The sequence below is a fragment of the Amia ocellicauda genome, chromosome 7, assembly GCF_036373705.1.
Source record: "Amia ocellicauda isolate fAmiCal2 chromosome 7, fAmiCal2.hap1, whole genome shotgun sequence".
Lineage (NCBI taxonomy): Eukaryota > Metazoa > Chordata > Actinopteri > Amiiformes > Amiidae > Amia > Amia ocellicauda.
The window spans coordinates 26,251,235-26,267,548 of NC_089856.1; the positions used below are offsets into that span (position 1 = coordinate 26,251,235).

Below are 16,314 nucleotides of genomic sequence, written 5' to 3' on the forward strand. Positions count from 1 at the left end.
CAAGAAATGTACTCCATGTGACAGCATAAGTACATGTATGGTGGGAAAACGGTTTTTCATTTTCTGATTTCTGATATTCTAAAGCATTAACTAGAATTAATGTTATTCTGACGTATTAGAAATATTCAGGTGCATTTATTTTTAAATCTCATCTGAAGCTGAAAATGCATTCAGCCTAACATATTTATTTATTGGCAGACGCCCTTATTCAGGACAATTTACAGGTTACATTACAATAATGCAGTACAAATTTCTTCTTCAACTCAATACATTTTTTTTATTCTGCTCTTCTGTAGTAAAGCACATGGGAGAATATCAATGAACTTTTGAGATGGACTGAAAGAATAAGATAACCACAGCACAGAGTTGAAACCGAAAAAGTTAAGGCAGGTTGTAAACAAATGAAACATAAACCTCCTGTAAAATGAAAGCTAATAATTGCAGAAAGGAATGTAGTTGACAATAAAGATTTGAAAGTAAATCCCCCTAGACGTAAATAACAAGAAATAGATTGTATATCATTAATATACAAAATCCCACAATAAAATGAAGACCTGTGTTTCTTTTTTGTGCTTTTTTCCCCCACTTTGAAGGTGACTGCCTTTTACATTCCAACATGCCCAAACCGAGACTGTTAATGTTACCTGTCCATGACCTTACCATAAAAGAAAGATATGTTCTTACCCAACAGGGAGATTCTTCAAGTCCAGTCTTGGCAGACCAGAGCTCTTCTGCACTAATTACTCATTTAGCAGAACCAATTTAATCCCTTTCCTGAGTTTGATGCAGGATATGATTTACTGTGACCCTCAGGGTGTGTTTTTGAAGAAAACGGGGATAAAAGTGCTCCTGCGAAAGCATGGCATCTATACCAAAAAGTGGATCAGCCAAAATGTATGTTCTAAAAAATATATATAAAATGAATGTAAGGGTATTTTTAAATAGCTCTCTTACCCAACTGATTTCAAAAGACATCTCAAATATTAGACTATCCTTTTGTATTCCAGTGGTGTCCAACTGTAACGACACAGAATATCTGCTAATAAATTATATAACTGTACTCAGTTGTGGCATAATTTTTAGTAAGATGCTACTTTCTTCTAATCAGAAATGTAACCACTATGATGTACAGCATTGAAGTTTGCTATTAGCGGGTGTGTCAAAGTTTTGATTTAATCAGGCCCCCTGTATGCAGCTGTTTTGTAGAGTAACATATTCCTTCAAAATTACTTTGTCTTTCTCATGATTCGTTATTCACTTAAACTCCTAACTAAATCCTCTTTACAAATGCAATTTTAATTATATTTCATAAGACATTTTAAGATTTGTATAGATTATAAACATTGGGGAACTTAAGTGTTAGGAGCTATAAAAAGCATCGTAGTTCCTTGTTTTAACTGGATTTGATGAGTAATTCAAAATGAAGACAAGTACTCTATTTATTATTTAATAAAGAAGGGGGAATAAGCAGCCACTGTGCACAAGAATAAAAGAAAGCATCAAAATGATTGTGTAACATTCTCCTGGTTAGCACTAACGTCATGTTCTGTCATGCTTTAAATGTTTTCAGATAGTTGGTTTGATTTACTTTCTATAGAAAAGTATATATTGTTTTTGAATGCAATGTCAAATTGTAATATCAGAAACTGGGTATTTAAAGAAAGAAGCTTTATTCAGAAGCAGGTAAATCCCTCTAGAAAAACAAAAGCAAATGTAAAGAGTCCACCTTAAATTAAGTTTCAATTTCTCCTCCAGACCTTATCCTGGCGTCTGCTTTCGTAAACGAAGCCAACTACCCTGTGCCTTGGGAAAAACCCATATTCCAAACTCTAGCTGATTGGATGCTTGCTTGTTTTTCTCCAGTTTAAGTACCTCCCCAGCCTATGTTTACTTTACAGTTTAACCTTAACCTTATCCCTGTTTTATGCTAGGGAGGCTCCATATACTTTTAGAGGGATTTGCAGAAGTGCAACAATCTATTCCTACATTTAATGTCATGGAACAAAATATATGTTAAATTTTAACCCAACATATTTATATCGAGTGCTCAGCTGTAAGGATTAGAACCTGTATATACATGCAGTAATACAATTCAAGTTTAATACTTTCATTTTCATTTTGAAGGGCTGTGAATTCCATACTTGAAAAACATTATCATGCAACTCTTATTATTGACTTTGTAGTCCAGATATTTTGTTTGTCACTTCAGCTCCTCACACTGCCAATAATCCCTTAACATATATTTAACATAACCCTGGGATCAATTACCCCAAAATAAATGTTTAATTTCATGTTTGTCTAATCCTTAATTTAGGTAACGATTTTATACATATTAATTGAGACCGGTTTAAGTTTTTTGATGATAAACTCAGACAGTGTAGGGAAATGGAACCAAGTAAATACAATCCCAAAAGTGACAAATAAATTATTAAATATATAATAATAATAATAATAATAATAATAATAATAATAATAATAATAATAATAAAAATATAAGCAAGATAAACCAGATATATTTTCTTATCAGGGATGGGGATTTCACTAATTTCGATTCCAAAATCAATTCATGATTATAGAATCGATGGAATAAACTTTGACTATAGAACATTTCGTAAGATCCTTTGCATGATTTTTCTTCATTTTCTATTATTATTATTATTATTATTATTATTATTATTATTATTATTATTATTACTCCATTCTGACAATCACTAATAACTGTTGTGCTAGACAGACAGAACTTATTACAGTCATTCTAATATTGTGCTTGTATTCCCTTTTCCCCAAATAAAATTTCAAATAGGGCAAATTTAGCTTACACACAGACTAACATGACTAACACTTACACACAGACAGGAAGCAGACTGGACACTTTTGTCCTCTACAACATGCTATTGTCCTCTATGAGACTTGTGACTGATACACTCTAGCAGTGGTTCTAAACCTTTTTGCAGGCTTGCACACCCTGCAGTGACCCATGTTAATCCCGTGCCCTCATTAGGTCGACGGGGGTGGGGGCTGTTCCTGCTGAAATGAATGGGAACTCCCATTTAAAAGGCACTATTCTAAAAATAAACTAACATATCTTGCACACCCAGAAAGGGCATCTCGCACCCCCTGGTTAAGAACGCCTGCTCTATTTGTGTCCCCTCCTGTCAACATTTCAGCAGCACTCACCCCTGCTCAACAATTCAGCCCCCTGGTTAGGCCCCCACAATTTGAATAGGGCAAAATGGGGGATTTATTTTCACCATTAGGGGAATTTTAAGAGAAGTATATCTGGCAGCCCTGGGGGAATCCCACTTTGAGCATAGCCAGATTACCGCACAGGCAATTGCCCAGGGGCCTCCGACCACCAGGGGGCCACCCACAATGCTATTTGTGCCCCACTGAAGTAAATTATGATAAGCAAGTCAACTGTTCAATGTTAACACATTCACTGTAATGTTAATATGATAGCTAGTGAGCTGTTACAATTGAAAAAGCGATGCATCGATGTGCCCCTAGCCAGTACTTCAAGCAAAAACATAAAAAGGAGAAAGAGGCAAGAGAGGTAGCTCTTCCCCAAAGTGTACAGACATGAGTTATTTTAAAGCCAGCTCTTGTGTGTCTGCTAACGTTAGCAGCACAGAGTCAGAGGCCGAGTGTGCTGCTTGAGAGCCCAAGCTGGGTAGTCTCTCCCCACTGCCTGGAGCTGGTGTTATGTGACACAGTCAAAGAGTGCTCAAGCACTGGGCCCAGGGACCCACAATTTATAAATCTGGCTCTGAATTTGAGAACCTCTTGAAAATGTAATCACGTGAAACTGTGTGCTTCAGTGTGCCCTTGAGTAATTCTTCAATTGAAAAAAAAATAGTATTGATAAAATCTATTCTCAGTAATTGTTTGTTAAAAAAAAGGCTATATGATTGCTCTGCTTATGTTGCTATTATTTGAACTTCACCCCTATTATGCAACCAAATATGTTTTATATAGATCATTAATGCCTGTTGTATGCAAGTGTATTTAAAATACATTTGGTATAAGACAGATTTTGGTTGCATTTGATTATCAAATGTAATAAAAATCTAACAACATTTACATTGCTATGTAATTGCCTTTTACTGTTACTATATCATTCCTGGAACAGAAAGTATCGTTTTCCTTGTTCCTACAGCAGACAGGACAGCACTTGAACATGGGGGAGTTGCTGTCACACTATTCCAGCACTAACATGCTTAAGGTATGAAGTTGATTTTATGATGCAGGCACATTACAGAAACTCCACTGATATTTCTAAAAAGCCTTCAAACAGCAGATATTTGACCAAATACCATTCGAAACCTATATCTAACAGCTGAACCCCCAATACACAGAATTACACAAATGATGTTGTGGTCCTGTCTGAAAACGTAACATTGTAATTGTAAATAACTGAAAACAGGTAAACGTTTGTATTTTAATTTTAATTAATCATTTAATAATAATCACCTTAGCCCTGTGTCTAAGAACTGTTGGACCCTCAAAGGCCTATAACACAACTGTTTACTACCGTGGTTTTATTTAAAATACCACTTTACACTGAATGTTTTATTTTAAATGTCATTTAATTGTGGTTAAGTCGTATCATCTCTGGTAAATGTAGTTTCCCCAACAATAACAGCAATAATAATTCCCAACAATAATATTGTGCGCATCGACAGTATTTTGTCCACTAGGATATAAAACATCATTAGTTGCATTCACTACATTATGATTAACTCTTGCTATTTTTGCACTGCCGCATAACATGAAATCTCAGCCTCTCAGTGAAATGCGCCAGTTATATTCGACTAGTAGTGTTAGCAGAAAATAAAGCAACGAGGAAACGAAACTTAAAACAAATAAATACATAATTTATGGTAAAGCAGGGCGAAGGTTTCCCGGTTCGCGGAGCTCCGCCTCTCGTTTGTTTATAGCGCTGTGGTGCTTTCTCGCATTAAGCTTTGGTCTGGGACGTTTGCGTGCAGCGGGCAAAATGACCAACTCGTCTTCGATGCAGACTCTGGGACTTGTGCTTCTCTTTGCAGTTCTCCTGCAAACGATAGCAGTGGCGGTCACTTTTATTTACTTCACCAACTCGCTATCAACGGTAAGGCAAAGGAACAAATACAATGCAAGATGCCTCCTAAAAAACGATGTACTGCTCTACTTGAATATAAGTGTACACGCACAGTATGCAGCACATATCATTATATGCATACAAATTAGCACGACAATTTAAGGAAAAGCAAGCAGTCGAGATTATGTAAGTGCAATATATGAGCCCCTAACGCGGCGAGGAAATGAAGTCCGTAAGGTTAATGAAAAGGTGTTGTGCATGCTCGGGCTGTATACTAGTGACTCAAAATGATAATGCTAGTGGATGAAAGCTTAAACAAAGGCTGACAGTTTTGTAAAGTTTACACCACTCGGTCCTGTTCTCCCGAGGAGCTGTTAAAACGGGGATGTTGCCAATGGGATGAACAATAGAAACTGCGCTAGTGAAGGGAGAAGAAAAACAAGTCTGTTTTAAGGTAGACCCGGAGAGTTGGGGAAACACCGCCAACACAAAAGGAGGCAGTTTCAGTTCAGTCTTTTTCGTCTACGCCTATGTTCATTGTTGTTGTTTTTCTTTTTTAAACACGACTAATACAATGTAATATCTTTCTAATTGGCAAGCGCTTACATTTGATTTAAACTGTGATGAAAACGAATAGAAATAGGTTTGACTACACCAATAAGTAAAGTGACTTTACATTACATAAAACAATAGATGAACAATTCGGTGCTTTGCGGAAAATCACGAACAGTTCAGTTGTAAATCATACATTTTACTACTTTGAGTGTTTTGAAACATTCACAAATACCACTTCACTTCCAACAACACCGCATATCAGTCCTGTATAGTTACATACTTCGTCAGTAAACCACACAAACAAATACCAAACCTGACTAAGTCAAAGGAAGGTTAGTTTTTAGTTTTTCTTTGCAGTTTTGCTAACGTGTACACGAAAACCTTTTGACATCAGCAGTTTCTTCAGATATTCTAGAACTAACACTAACATGCAACCCTCAATAAACAATGGATGATTAATACAATACTGTTTTATACTAATAATAACTGGTGTACGTTTATTTGGGCGCCTTACATATTTCAACAATTGTATTTATTCCCAGATGAAGGAAACATTTTCTAAAAGCAGTATTTCCTGCCTGATGCGGTCTAATCTGAAGACTCTTCAGGGTGTGACTGCAGAGGAAGGCAATGATGACCCCTGCTGGCAAGTGACACAACAGCTCCATCTCCTGATAGAAAAGGTGTGCAGAATTATGTGCTAATTATTTCACCCCCATTAGTTCTAATTTGCTCAATGTGAATTTCAGCATAAACCTACTAATTTCCACATTCTTTTTTCCACAGACCATGTCAAACCGCTACCAGAAGGAAATATATTCAGCTGTGAAAGGTACATCTATTTGATTATTCTGAGTTTTTTCCATAGTACTGTAGTACTGAAGAAATTAAGATGACACACTCCCTAAAACATGACTGACAATGAATACTGTCGCTGTTTTCCAGGTGAAGTGTCTCAGGTTTTGCCATCCCTGACGATAACGAATCACGACTCGCCACGTCCTGAAATTGCAGCTCATCTGACGGGGAATTTCAGGGGTAATACGGATATAATGGAAAGTAAGTCTGGCATCACCTCAAGGATTAATGCAAGTGTAAATACAGTACATGTTAAAAAGAGATCAAAACAGTCTTACAAATATTCATTGTGTATTGAGTTTAGAGAGACGACCACAGTTTATTAAAATTGTAACCATTACTGACAACTAAAAATATTTAATCGTAACAGATCAGAACAATGCCACAAACTAAAACTCTTTGGCTTGGTTTGTAGATCCAATAAAAAAGACAGTTCATGGTCAGAAGATTCAGTCCTGGGAGTCTGAGAAGGGCCTGGCATTTGTGCATAATCTTCAACTGAGTAACGGTGAGCTCGTCATCCCCCGAGCGGGACTGTACTACATCTACTCCCAGACATACTTCAGACATACCTTAACCTCGGAGGATTCTGAAGTAGCAGATGCATCAATAAGGAACAAACAGATGCTGCAGTACATCTACAAGAAGGTGGCCTCTTATCCTGAGCCAATCCTTTTGATGAAAAATGCAAGGACAACTTGCTGGTCTAAAGACGCAGAGTACGGACTGTATTCCATCTACCAGGCTGGCGTGTTCCTGCTCAATGCCAATGATAGAATATTTGTGTCGGTCAGCAACATCAGCATCATTGACATGGATGAGGAGTCCAGTTTCTTTGGTGTGTTTCTGGTCAGCTAGTGAAAGGTGGTGATATGTTTTTTATGAACTACCTTTTACCATACCCCAGGCACAGAGGGTGTGTTGAAGCAGAAGGTGTGCGTGGAAGACTGTCCACCCAAAAGCTTTTTACTCTGGTGTGAACATCGTCATGTCCAAGGAAGAAAGGAGATGGGAAGAGGGATGTCTGCTGCTCCATGGCCATATTAGATGGGCTTCTGGGCTGGTCTTATGCAAATACTACCTCATGTGTGACTGATAAAAGATGCAACCAGAAGATCTAGAAGTGGATCAGGGGTAAGGAAGGGACCCAAGTTGGTCAGCTGTGTGTTACGGTGCTGTGCCGTATCCGTCAGTGGTAAAGGACTGTGGCTGAAGTGCAAGAAATGGGGGCTTGGATTGTCCCGACTAGTGCAATCTTGAGTGGAGTTCAGGCTGTTACAAAGATACTATGAATGTGTTCAAGTGATAGGGGAAAAAGTGCCATTATTTTATTGTGCTCAGTAATCACCACTACTAAACATCAAACTGTACACAGTCATGGCTTAGATCCATCTTTACAACTGTAGCATTACAAAGCCCTGGGATTTCAATGGGCTTGTAAGAAGAAGAATGACAAAACTTCCCAAATGATGTCAGTGAATTATATAAAGCACTAAACTGCACCAAGGGAATGTAGATAACAACAGGATCATGTTATCAAGTTGTCAAGTCTTGTACCATATTATTAATCTTTTGTACATCTGAGTATATCTTGATTTACTTATGTTCCTTCCAACCTATGGATTAAATAGAGATTACACTGGAAAGAATAAAAAGTCTCAATGGACAAAAGAAGCAAGATGGAACTTTGATGAGAATGTTGTAAAGATATAACAAAAAATTATTGATCCAAGTTCAAACATGAATACAGGATGTCATACTCATTAATACAGTAAAACATGCAATATGTAGCTTTTTCTCCATGTAAATATTCCAAAACATATTTATTTGTCAATAAATCCACAATACATTATTGTAAACAGCATCACTAGAAGTTCTTATCATGTTTAAAGTGAGTGAAAGGAATAATTTACATGCTGTAATTCTTTCCACAAAGACAGTACATTTTTGTTTAAACTGAATTGCATTTATTATAATTATAACTTGTCAGATTTAATTTAAATTAGTAAAAAGACTAACTTGTATACATAGCTTTGAGATCACTAAATTGTATGGGTTAAAATCTCATCACTACTGAAAAAGTGCACAATACACATTGAATAGATATTTAAAAATCTCCTCAGATAGCACATTGTATTGAAATCTATTTGCTTTTTGCTTTTTTCAAACTAAATATGTATGCACAGTAAGCACAAAGCCTTAGGAAGAAATCAACATGCTCATCAAATATACAACAGAAACAATATGATTTCTAAAATAATGAGATAATAAAGCAATGCAAAAATGATTACTAACCATTTGTTGTGATTGTTTAAGTATCCCTTTTTAAGTCTGGAATGATTGTACACAGATTACCCTGGTGTTTTGTTTTTATATGTAGTGTTCTTTTGTATAATCTGAGGATTTCAATGAAGCAGTCAACCTACAAAGCAGGTATGCCCTTGCTTTTTTGTAATAAAAGGACATCACCTACATAAAAGCATTATAAGTGAATATCTGGCCACTGCTGTAACAGAATCTGATTAAATTCTCCCACTCATTTGTCCTCCAAAACAAGGGTAGTAAATTTACTTTCAAATCAAATCTTTGTTCTCAACTAGCCTAGTATATCATATAAATCCAAGTATACTGCTCATGTTTACAAGGTTTATTTATTTCTTATTGGTTCTTTTTATTAGTCATATGGGGTGGTGGCGGGGGTGGGAGGATTGGGGGTATTTCAGTTTGACTTATGCGCCAGCAATATAAACAATTGTGTGAATAAATGTGACCGTATTGGCTATGAAGAGAGTCCCCCCCCCCCCTACACACATACACACACATTATATTGGCCATTCGTGTCCTTGACATAGCCACTATAGTCCAGTGGAAAGCACATTTCAGTACCATGGAGAGTGCATTGGGCTACCTACTGGGAGGCGGGTAGGCAACTCAATTGGATAGTCAACATTATCTGTCAGGTTGGGAGGGTAAGAATTCAGAGCATCAATTATCTTGTTTTCAAGTCCGGATTTTCGGTCAGAGTTGTATAGGCTTTCACATATTTAAAAGGCATTCCTACGTAATCATCAGAAGCAGAAAGCTAGAGTACATGTCTGTTCAAAGGTAATGATTGAACCTCTCTTTCAATCACTACAATGACTAACATTTTATTCTGGAAACCTTGGGTTGCCTTCTCTTGCAAACATTTGAATTGCATGATGTTACCGCTAGGTGGTACAAAACGACAACCAATTGTCGACGTTATTATTTACACAAACAAAACGTGTTGAAATCGTGCTGTTCAATCAAGGTCACGAAGTTTATGTTAAAATCAACAAGAATGTTTTTCTAACAAAGTATTTTCTTAAACTTCATTTGTGCTGGCAAAATATTATTTGGTGTTATTTTATTTTATCGCACACTGTTTCCAACACATTGTATATTAAGTTTTACAGAGCAAGCAACAATCTATACAATAAGCTTCACTCCACCAATTGGCTTATGTTGTATTTTTAATGTTCTTATTGGCATACCGTTTTTGTTATTATAACTGCTAGTTTAATGATAATTATAATTCATTTGAAAATCGTGCACTCCTTAATTTTGTGTAGCCTAATTATGAAAAATAATGAAGCATTTCTTTAGGTGTAAGATTGAAATTACTTTTGCACATTTTAAAAGCACAGCACCATCGTTACCCTCCATCTATACACACAGACAAAGACAACTTGAAACGTTTACTTTTTAAAGGGATGCATTGTTTTGCTTCTAAACATCTGCGCATGTGTGCGTGTGTTGATCCTATTTCAAGCAGACCAATGCATCCAGTTAGAGGAGACTGCGGTGGGATCAAGAAGCTACTGAAAACGTGCTTTCAATTTTGTATTTCATGTTTTATATGCACCGAAGCGGACTGTAAAAGTCTGTTAGTCGTTTTAGTTCAACGTGTCCAACAATTGGATACATACTGCATCCCGTTACATTTCAAATCCTTCACACGTCCCCCTTGGAAACTGACTAACTGTTTTGGATGATAAAAGTGTGTGTTTTCATCATGCCATTAAAACGCAGAAAGCAAGCATCTTCATAACGGTGTATATGGGATCCCGAATAGCTTTTAAGACGCAGCGAACAGGTTCCTGAACACCTTGAAATGAAGTCAAAAATGTTTAAGTAAATCCACTCATACCGACAGATGTTGTAAAGCAGGTCTTTTTTTTTTTTTTTTAGCACTTTTCTCCCAGCCTCGTATCCTTCTTGGTCAAGTGCTATACCCCTTTGCGCCTCAGTGCCTGATTTCAATGATCATTTGAATGAACTCTCCGGATTCAAAGGTGCTCTCCAGTTCTCTCCCTCTGCGTCTGAGATGAGGAGTCTGCGCCCGGGTTGCCGCCTGCACATCTTTGAAACAGAAAGATTAACATCTGGCTTCTGGTCCAGGTTGTAACTAACATGATGCCTATCTGGACGAATCATTCCAACTGTTCATATAACTGCAGTTTGGATGACAGGTACTATATGGACAACGATACTTACAGGGAAACAGACTACCCCGTTCATCTATTCCCCATTCCAATTTTGACAGGAATAACGAGCGCTTGTGTTTTCCTCTTCATAGTAGGAGTTGCGGGGAATTTTATGACTATTGTGATCGTTTCCAAATTCAAGGACATGAGGACGACTACCAACTTTTATCTCTGCAGCATGGCCTTCTCGGACCTGCTCATCTTCCTCTGCATGCCGCTGGACCTGTACAGGATCTGGCGATACCGGCCGTGGAATTTCGGGGACCTGCTTTGCAAACTCTTTCAGTTCATCAGCGAGAGCTGCACTTACTCCACCATCCTCAACATCACCGCGCTCAGCGTGGAAAGGTACTTTGCCATCTGTTTCCCACTCAAGGCCAAAGTAGTCGTGACAAAGGGTCGAGTGAAGGGAATCATATTAGTGCTTTGGATAGTGGCATTTCTCAGTGCGGGACCCATCTTTGTCTTGGTTGGAGTTGAACACGAGAATGGGACGAATGCCTGGGAGACAAATGAGTGCAAAGCGACAGACTATGCCATTCGGTCGGGGCTCCTTACCATCATGGTGTGGGTGTCCAGCATCTTTTTCTTCTTACCTGTGTTTTGCTTGACTGTCCTCTACAGCCTCATAGGCAGGAAGTTGTGGAAAAGGAAGAGGGGCACGATAGGACCCAATATGTCGAGTCGCGATAAGAACAACAAGCAAACGGTCAAAATGCTAGGTAAGATCAACTCCTTCAAATATTTTGTTTCCAGTGGTTCAAGTTACAATTCATTGTGTATTTTTGCATGTATGTATGCATGCATGTATGTAGGTATCCTTGTTAATAAACCCATAACTATCGGACCCATTGACTCAGCAACAACTTCTCTGTGGTGCTGCATTCATGCTTAACAAAGAGCAACTGACACATTCAAACAAGAGGGGTGGCAAAATAGTGTAATGAATTCATAATGCAATTGCAATCTATTAGAACATTTCCCTCCCTTGAGAATACAAAGATTACAGAGACAGTAGTTTGATCACCTCCAGCCCACTGGAGAAGATTATGCTGTGAGAACAATTGCTAAAAACTCAATTAAAATCTCAAGAAACTTCATTATATGTTAGTCGTAAAATAAACAAAAACCTTGTATTTTTGTTGTCTTGGAAAGGTGTTTAATGATCAGGTTTAATTTTGATATGAAATGTAATAAATACAACAGTTAAACTGGCGTATTACACCGACATGACGTTGGTAAGTAAGGGGTTAATCTCCAATCAGTTGCTTTTTACATTCACGTCAACACTCTTACTGTGCGGAAATGTGTTTTCTAAATTGTTTAGTTATGTAATTATCCGATATGGTTAATTAGCGTTGAATATAGGATGACAGTGATCTATGATCTTTGGTATTTAGTGATGTCTTCTTGGGCTCTCCAAACGATCTCCCCCGCCTCTCTGAAGGATCATTTTCATCCTGGTATTTCTAAGTGTTACAATGTCAGTGACCATCTGGGAAATGCAAGATGTTTCAAACGGCTTTTCTAATTGGAGACATCTCTCACTTATATATGAGCAACAGAGATCTGCGTTCATAAACTAAGCTCACACAAAACAGTCGTGTCACTCTAAGCCCTCAGTGAGATGGGTGTCTTCCAGTTACTAAAATGAATGCTGTGTGCAGATTATTAAAACAATCGAACTTCACATTTGATTCTCCCTACGAGATTAGTATCGTAATGAAAGGAAACCCATATCTTGTCCAGTGTCATAAGTCTGCTTTTGGTTATGACCATTAAATCTCAATAAAACCAAGCAGATGCACCGTTAATCGCCATTCCAGGTTCTAGGTGATAAGCAGGCGATTAGGATAAGACATCTACCATGACACCTGATTTGTCTTGTAATGCACCGAACTGATATGTTGTCATTTGAAAGGACGAATAAAGACTTTAAATTGAATTTGACTATTCTTGGAATATTGTGTTATATGTGGCATTAACTGTAGCCCTTGTTGCGTTTCCATTTTTGGATCCAGGGAACCATAATTTCCAAATAAATATCCATGTCAGTTTCAAGATATTTGTGATTTGATTGCAAGTCTGCCTCCTTTGCCATATATATGTGAACAACTGCTGAACAAATTGTAATCATAATGCAGACTAAAAGTGAATGTCATATCTACAGGATTTGGTTTGAACTCATTTCAGTTTGCTGCAGCTAAAGATTGGAACCTGTTACAACGGCTAAAGTGGGTGGCTTTAGTCAAAGGGATACACCGGATTGATATGTTTGCTATTTTTGTACAGTGTATTGCATTATTTTATTAACTTTATGTTGCTGTGAGAACCTCTTTGCCAAAGTCATTATTAAAAATTAGTATCTTCTCTCTATTGACTTGAAAAAGGTTAATAAATAAAATACATTTCTTTATATCAACTGGTAAGGTAAATAAATAAATAAAATGAAAGGTCACATCTGAACAATAACGCTCCTTGTGGGGGAAACTAAAAGTGTATTTGGACAGAGCAAGAGCAAGCCTATTGATTTTCTACAAGAACTGAATAATTGTTTTTAACCTTAGGTAAGATAAACAATCTATTTAAGACTATATTACTGTACTAAATAATTATTATTTTCCTAGAAACTGTTGCAGATTTAAATATTCTCTTACCGTCTTCAGTCCATGTATTATTGTGTGTATTCTAACACTTTTACACAATTGTTTGTGCAGTGATACCTTTGAAGGTACAATCAGTGAGCTTTGTGCTCTCCTTGTATTTCTACCTCTGTGTTTATTTTAAGGTTGTGTATTTTGCATTAACAGGTAAATACTATATGAATGTACCTTCCATAAAGGATTACAGAACATGCTTGTTTCCTGAAGCACACAGCTCACTACCACATTTGTTTCAGTTCTCAGTGTTTCACCAAAGCAATTTCTCCTACTTCCCCCTTGTCTCAATTGTAGCAAGCATGCCACTCATTTTGAGCTTTTCTTCTCTTTTTTTTTTTTTGCAGCTGTCGTGGTGTTTGCCTTTGTGCTCTGCTGGCTGCCGTTTCATGTTGGACGCTACTTATTTTCCAAGTCATCTGAAGCGGGCCATCCTTTAATGTCCCTGATCAGCCAATACTGCAACCTGGTTTCCTTTGTCCTGTTTTACCTTAGCGCTGCCATCAACCCCATCCTGTACAATATTATGTCCAAGAAATACAGAGTGGCAGCTTGTAAACTCTTTGGACTAAAACAAGCCCCAAGAAGGACAGCTTCCACCATGAAGGATGAAAGTTCTCCAGGCTGGACAGAGTCTAGTGTTAGTACTTGACCACCCCACTTACTATTCATGTTGCAACTAGATTTGGTGTGCCAATGAAAGGAAGCCATACAAACCAGAGCTTTTCATATAAGACAATGCTACCCCTAAGCTTGTATTTCACAAAAGAGGAAGGAACAAGAAACAGAGTTGAAGTGGATTTAGGTGATCATCCAACTGCAAAAAAATGAGCCGATGTACTAGTAAACTGATTTTTTCTTTAATGTACTGAACTTGATGTGCCTAACTATGCCACAAATCAAGAAAGGGGTTGGAGTAGACACATTTTTGTTATATGATGTTTCCTTTAAAGACTGTTAATGCTGTTTTGTAGATAATGCACACTCACATAAATGGAGCACAGAGTGTTGGGACAGCAGAGAGGTATTTTAGAAAATATAATCTCCTGTGGTCTATATGATCATCATACCAAAGCAGGTCGGAAATATGCTTTGCAAAAGGTTGTCAGACGCTGGTCTAGATGACAAAACGTTGACGGTAGGGGGCTGCAGTTTCATACTGTCAGTGAATTATTGATTTGGAATCAAAATTAGGAATCCGTATAATATGAAATCCTTAGCACTTTGTCTGCATATCTTAAAGAAGTCATAAAAGAAAGTGCACTTAATATAGTTAAACAACAGAGAATGCATGAAGATGGGGAGACATAGAGATCATGAAAACTACCATCTCATGCCTTGATTGGTAGGTTGATGTACAACTTAATCTATTGGGTGGAAAAAATATATGATTTAAGATTGGAAAGAAACTATGATATCTTCACAGAAGTTTATTATTAAACAATAAGTTTCCTATAACCCATACATCTATTGATACCATTATGTTGGCATTTTGTTTTGTTGTGTAGTATGTATGAGCCAACATGAAAAATTACCACAAGTTTGTTTGATGTTACAACAGTTAGTGTAGGTGGAGCTAAGCTTATTTTTTAAGATACATTTCTGAATACATACTATAGTACTGATTGCAATAAATGTTTACAGTTGCAGTATGATCTTTATTGTTGGGCATGCAAATTATGAAACTCTTCTGCAAAACTCTCCTTTTTCAGGAATGTGCTATTGTATTTAAAGAATGAAAAGCCCATGCACTACTAGCCTACACATGCACACACACACACACTCACATTTACAGATAATAATAGGTGTCTAGCTTCAGTGTCTTTTCTTCCTGTTGTATTTGTAATACTGAGAGATGAATGTATCATTTTAATAAAAATCTCTCATGGGAAATAATATCATTTCTATTTTTGCAGTGGTTCTTCAGCGAAGTGGGGGAAATACTTAATGTATTTATTTATTGCTTATTAATATTGCAGCATATGCAACATACAAAATAAAGATGGGATTTGTTTCATTTCAATGTATATATGGTAAGTATGTCAGCTCCAAAAAAAAAAAAGGAGTACAGAAATATACATTTTCAGTGCATTTTAGCACTTGTGTCTCTTGAAATTGTGTTAAGTAGCACTTGTCTTACACAAAACTATGTACTCCAGAAAATAATAAAGTATAATTTTATCAACTTGCCTTTATTCCTATTTATCTTTGGTTATTGCCTAAGCAAAGAAAAAACGTTTTCTAAATTATGACAAGTAATTCAGTTGTCTTTCTTAAACTGCACACTGCAAATTATCCTTTTTCAATTGAGAAAATGAAAGGCACCATACCACTGCCCTCGGGCTAACTGATTGTAATCACAGTCATTTGTATTTTGTTTTTATTAGAAACAAAATCTCTAATTTTATTTAAGCAGTTCTATATATCCCCCATATGAAGACGCCCAAAATTGAAACAGACACAGATCTTTTGATTAAGAAAATATATTGATTACTTGTTTGACTCCCACAGTCAAAACTCCCTGACTCGCTGCTCTATGCTACCTTTCTAACTGAAGCACATTAAGGTAAAGGTCAGTGAAACAGTATTTTAGCTAGACACTGTTCCAGCCATACAAAGTGTCAATCTTAGAGATGTTTCAGAAAAGGGTTTCCAT

General features: G+C 36.9%; 2 protein-coding genes across 2 annotated transcripts; both read left to right on the plus strand.

Annotated features, from left to right (window-relative positions):
* The first annotated feature begins 4,928 nt into the window (after nt 1-4,928).
* tnfsf10 (TNF superfamily member 10) lies at nt 4,929-8,787 on the plus strand. Its single transcript, XM_066708908.1, has 5 exons — nt 4,929-5,110; nt 6,178-6,318; nt 6,422-6,467; nt 6,581-6,694; nt 6,909-8,787. The coding sequence occupies exons 1-5, from the start codon at nt 4,997-4,999 to the stop codon at nt 7,349-7,351; spliced, it is 858 nt and encodes a 285-aa protein (XP_066565005.1). The 5' UTR covers nt 4,929-4,996; the 3' UTR covers nt 7,352-8,787.
* A 1,324-nt stretch (nt 8,788-10,111) lies between these two features.
* On the plus strand, nt 10,112-15,559 carry LOC136753085 (growth hormone secretagogue receptor type 1). Its single transcript, XM_066708909.1, has 2 exons — nt 10,112-11,723; nt 14,006-15,559. The coding sequence occupies exons 1-2, from the start codon at nt 10,928-10,930 to the stop codon at nt 14,308-14,310; spliced, it is 1,101 nt and encodes a 366-aa protein (XP_066565006.1). The 5' UTR covers nt 10,112-10,927; the 3' UTR covers nt 14,311-15,559.
* The last annotated feature ends 755 nt before the right edge of the window (nt 15,560-16,314 follow it).